We start from the raw sequence: 4,838 nt of genomic DNA on the forward strand, positions 1-4,838 counted from the left end.
ACCAGAAAAAAAAAGAGGGTATCGAATAAATCATTCATTCTGCCCAGGCAGAAATTCAGTCTAGTTCCAGCAGAGCCAATCAAGAGCGTCGATTTCATTCCCATTTTTTGCTTCGGGTTTCCAAGACTGGGGGTGCCGGGGGGGAAAGGGTGGGAGGAGGAGAGACAATGAAAATACCTGGATATCAAACACTTCCAGGTGCCAAGGTACCTAACGGAGGGCGGCTATACTGCAGATATGCACGTGGCGAGAAAGTTGCTTCGGCGGTCGGCCTTTGTCAGTTTTTTTGGTGACCAGACGGCTGGCTGACTCGGCGAGGAGCGGTGACGGCAAGGAAGCGGGAGGCGACCGACGGCGGCGTGGTGGAGGGAGGGGGGGAGGAAGAACTGATGAGGTGGGATACCTGTGACCTGCCCGAAGTATTGGTGGTGTACGGAGTAATACAGTAGGAGCTTCCGTCATGACCGTGTTATCCGTCACCTCTCCTCTGTGTGAGTGCGACAACTCTATCATGATGATGCCAAACTCTCTCTTTCTCTCTTTCTCGGAAAATCACTCACATAATCTCATTGCCATCGTAAGATATCGCCGCTAAATTCCATCCAAGATCGCTCCCTATTCGAGATCTCCAGCGGGGTGGGGCCGTGTCGTCTTTCGAAATTTGTCTCGCCGACCAATCTAGATTCAGCGTTTTCCGTCAGGACCAGGAACTCTGGAAATCAATCATCCTCTTTTCGGTCTTGTCTCCCCCCCTTGTCTCTTTGCGTAACTTTTCTTCCTCCTTCTGCGACCAAATTCAGGTCTGTCGTTACATTTCGCGCCTCTTTCAATATCCACTCAATTCCAACTTCAACCTGCGGACCCCGTATTCACTGCCGGTTTTCCTCTGGACTCTCGCGGCGCGTAGACGATCCCGCGATCTCCACTCCGTCATTGAGAGACAATAATCCCTCCCGGCTTGGCTTGGGTTTGTTGGAGACGTGAGGCGAAGGAAACCTTGCCTCGGCCGCCCGTCGCTCTAGTCTGTTCTACGGATATCCCCCTCTGTACGGATACACATCTTAAATACGACCGCCAACGCGCCCTCTCGGGCGAGGGCGCCTTCAGACATCACGAGTTCCCCAAGTTGCCACCGCCCGACACTCAGTATACGAAGAGTCTCAACCAGTTCGGCGGAGTTGAAACAGAGCTTCAAGACGGATTTGAAGGCTCTTTGTGTTCCCCTGCCGACATGATTGCGTATCGGCCTCGAATCGTGTTTTGTTGAACTCGTTATTGGCCCTTGTTTCTACACCTCTGCATTGCTTTCTTTCCATTGTTTTGATTCAGCATTTTGTTTAGAAGAGACTCTCGTCTCTTGTCGCAAGGCATCATAATCAGCAGTTCCACTGTTACCAACCGCCAAGCCAGACCTCTTTTACACGTAATCCGATACTTGATCCACTCGACGACGAAAACGACGGCGACGACAACGACGGCCATGGTATCTAACATCGACGAAAAGGCGGTCCTGCCGGGTCGACGCCCCTCGCCCGCGCAGGACGCCACACGGAACGACAGCACCGGCACCGGCACCGGCTCCGGCAACCGGACCTCGCGCAGGCCGGGCGGCTGGTGGAAAGTGCACCTTTTCCGCGGCATGGTCAACGACCTCCGTCGTCGGGCGCCTTTTTACGTCAGTGACTGGACCGATGCCTGGGACTATCGTGTGGTACCAGCCACGGTCTACATGTATTTTGCAAAGTACGTCCGTCTCGTTGTCATCCTCTGTGGATCTGATCCATCTATCCCTCTCGGCAAGCATGATGTTTAGCCAGCCGTATGCCAGGATGGAGACACGACTTATTTGTCTAACCCATTCTTTACGGGGTTGCCTTCCATGTCTATTGCTACTACTTCCCTGGTTACACTCGATACCAGGCTTGTTGACACTCGGCTGACCGGCTTTGCAGCATCTTGCCCGCTTTGGCATTCTCCCTCGACATGTTTACGAGCACGGGATCGACGTACGGAGTCAACGAGGTCCTCCTAGCTTCCGTTCTCGGGGCTGTGGTCTTCTCTCTACTGGCTTGCCAACCTCTGGTCATTGTCGGCGTCACAGGCCCCATCACCGTCTTCAACTACACCGTGTACGACATCATGGAGCCAACCGGCACAAACTACCTAGCATTCATGTGCTGGATCGGCCTGTAAGTCACATCAACCCTTTTCCTTTATTTCATCACCTTGTCACGTACTGACGAAGCATTCAACGGAGCAGGTGGTCACTAGTTTTCCACTGGATCCTCGCCGTCACGAACTCGTGCAACTGGCTCCGCTACGTCACGCGCTTCCCCTGCGACATCTTCGGCTTCTACGTGGCCTTCATCTACCTCCAAAAGGGCATCCAGGTCCTCCAGAGGCTGGGCGACGCCGAGCCCTTTTACCTCTCTATCGTCGCCGCCCTGCTCGTCTTCATGGTCGCCTACCTCTGCGCCGGTGTCGGCGGGAGCAGCCTGTTCCACCACCACGTCCGCGTCTTCCTCAAGGACTACGGCACCCCGCTCACCCTCATCTTCTTTACGGGGTTTGTGCACATTGGCAGGATGGAGCCCGTCGATCTGGAGGTGCTGCCTACTGGTATCGCCTTCATGCCCACGGCGGATAGGAGTTGGCTTGTGGACTTTTGGAACATTCCTGTCGGGGATGTCTTCCTGGCCATTCCCTTTGCCATCCTCTTGACCATTTTGTTTTGGTTCGATCACAACGGTAAGGAGCATACACTCGACTCTCCCCATCCAAGGCTTCGCAAAACTAATACGAGCTCGCAGTATCTTCACTCATCGCACAGGGAACCGAGTTCCCGCTCAAGAAACCCGCTGGATTCCACTGGGACCTCTTCTTGCTCGGCCTCACAACGGGCGTGGCGGGCATCCTCGGCCTGCCGTTCCCAAACGGCCTCATCCCGCAAGCCCCGTTTCACACCGACTCCCTGACAGTCAGCAAATCAGAACCCGAGACGGACGAAAAGGGCGAGTTCAAGGGCAGCTACGTGACAAAGGCCTCGCATGTGGTAGAACAGCGCGTGTCCAACCTGGCCCAGGGCCTCCTGACCCTCGGCACGATGACGGGCCCCCTGCTCGTCGTCCTCCACCTCATCCCGCACGGCGTGCTCGCCGGCCTCTTCTTCGTCATGGGCGTGCAGGCCCTCGAGGGCAACGGCATCACCCTCAAGATCCTCTTCCTCCTGCGCGACAAGAACCTGACGCCGCCGGGCCACCCGCTGAAGCAGATCCGTCGGCGCCGCGCCATCTGGGAGTTTGTGGCTATCGAGCTCGTCGGGTTCGGCGCCACGTTTGCCATCACGCAGACCGTCGCCGCCGTGGGGTTCCCCGTTTTTATCATGCTGCTTATCCCTATCCGCGCCTGGCTTCTGCCGCGCTGGTTCTCGCCCGAGGAGCTGGGCGCGCTTGACGAGGCTACGGCGTCGCCTTTTACTATGGAGGGTATCGGTGGTGTACATGGGGGCGGGGACTCGGGCGATGATTCGGACGGGACGCGGGTGTCTGATTATGATAATGATGGGGAGGAGGGACGTGGTGGTAGGCAGGCATCGGGGAACGGAGATGGCATCTTTGCGTCGGCGGAGGAACCGGGGAGAAGTCGGGAAGACGTGGCGGAGATGGGACAGTCGCGGAGTGTGCAGGGTGCGGGAACGACGACGAGGAGAGGAGGGCACGCTGCGACGGCTGATTGAGGTCAGCGATGATGTGATGCAAGATCGAAGAGTATTAGAGAAATACCGTAATGCTTGATTAGTAAAGTCAATACCCAAGAACATTTACCACTATTGAAATATTGACGGTAGGAAAAGGGTGTTTGGAAGGTGGCCTTGGCCCTTCCACCTACTTACAATCAATGGAGGCTACGTCCACCAACCTCCTCCTGCCACATACATACGAACTTAAATACAGATTACTGCGTTATATACCAACCGGAAAGCTGCTTTGCTGGCGTGTATACAAACACCTAACAAAGTGTGTTTAGTTGGCGTTGATCAGTATATCAACGCACCTTGCTCCGTGTCCAGTCCTACTCAGTTCCAGGGACAGTGAACTTCCCGGCAACGTGTCAACGAAGAAGAAAGAACACATGTTCTTCTCACAAAATTACAACGGTAGACTCTGACCAAGGCAATGGCTGGACAGCTTTACACGTCAGTAATGGGATTGACACATTGATTCTGGGCAGTAGGAGCGGTCAGCGTCCGCTCGGCCCAGGACGCCCCGCAAGCCCGTTTAGGCAATCGGGGTCTTTGTGATTGGCTTCCAGTTTTCCCTGACGCGAAGCCGATGGAGTTTGGTCCGTCATCGCTTAGCAAGTTAGTATCGGTTCTGCTGGGGGAGGGACGAGCCTGCGAACAGGTACCTTAAGAATCATTGGCTTCTGAAGAATCTTGACTGTAGTCTGTTTGGTGGGCGAGAAGAAGTGACTACCGTATAATTGACAGGAACGGGGACGGGACGTTGGAATTAAGGATGCGGCGGTGGTCAGTGCGCCTCGCACCACACTTCTCTTCCACAACCCCACGATTCCTCACTCTTCATCCTCTTTACCGTCTCTCCCACATCATCTCTTTCGCCTGACGTCGGCTTCAACACTGGGCGGCAATCGATTGAGTTGTCGTCGTCGTCTTCGCCGCCTGATTCTCAGCTACGTTCCATGTATGATGGTCTTGGCAACCCTGGGCCGCTCGCTCGACTACAGCTCTGATCTTGACTTCGTCGCCAAATTAAGCGTTGAAGCGTGCATGGCTCGCTCGTTGTCTACTAGGCCTGACGTTACGTTACTGTATCGTC

The 4,838-nt window shown here is 55.1% G+C and overlaps 1 protein-coding gene across 1 annotated transcript; it reads left to right on the forward strand.

Moving 5' to 3' along the window:
* Positions 1 to 732: 732 nt before the first annotated feature.
* On the forward strand, positions 733 to 3,736 carry HER10_EVM0003403 (uncharacterized protein; the record flags this gene model as incomplete). The annotated part of the gene is made up of 4 exons (XM_035473080.1): positions 733 to 1,743; positions 1,953 to 2,189; positions 2,261 to 2,748; positions 2,811 to 3,736. The coding sequence occupies exons 1-4, from the start codon at positions 1,481 to 1,483 to the stop codon at positions 3,734 to 3,736; spliced, it is 1,914 nt and encodes a 637-aa protein (XP_035332385.1). The 5' UTR covers positions 733 to 1,480.
* Positions 3,737 to 4,838: the final 1,102 nt, after the last annotated feature.

The sequence above is a fragment of the Colletotrichum scovillei genome (assembly GCF_011075155.1).
Source record: "Colletotrichum scovillei strain TJNH1 chromosome Unknown Contig00006, whole genome shotgun sequence".
Classification (NCBI taxonomy): Eukaryota; Fungi; Ascomycota; class Sordariomycetes; order Glomerellales; family Glomerellaceae; genus Colletotrichum; species Colletotrichum scovillei.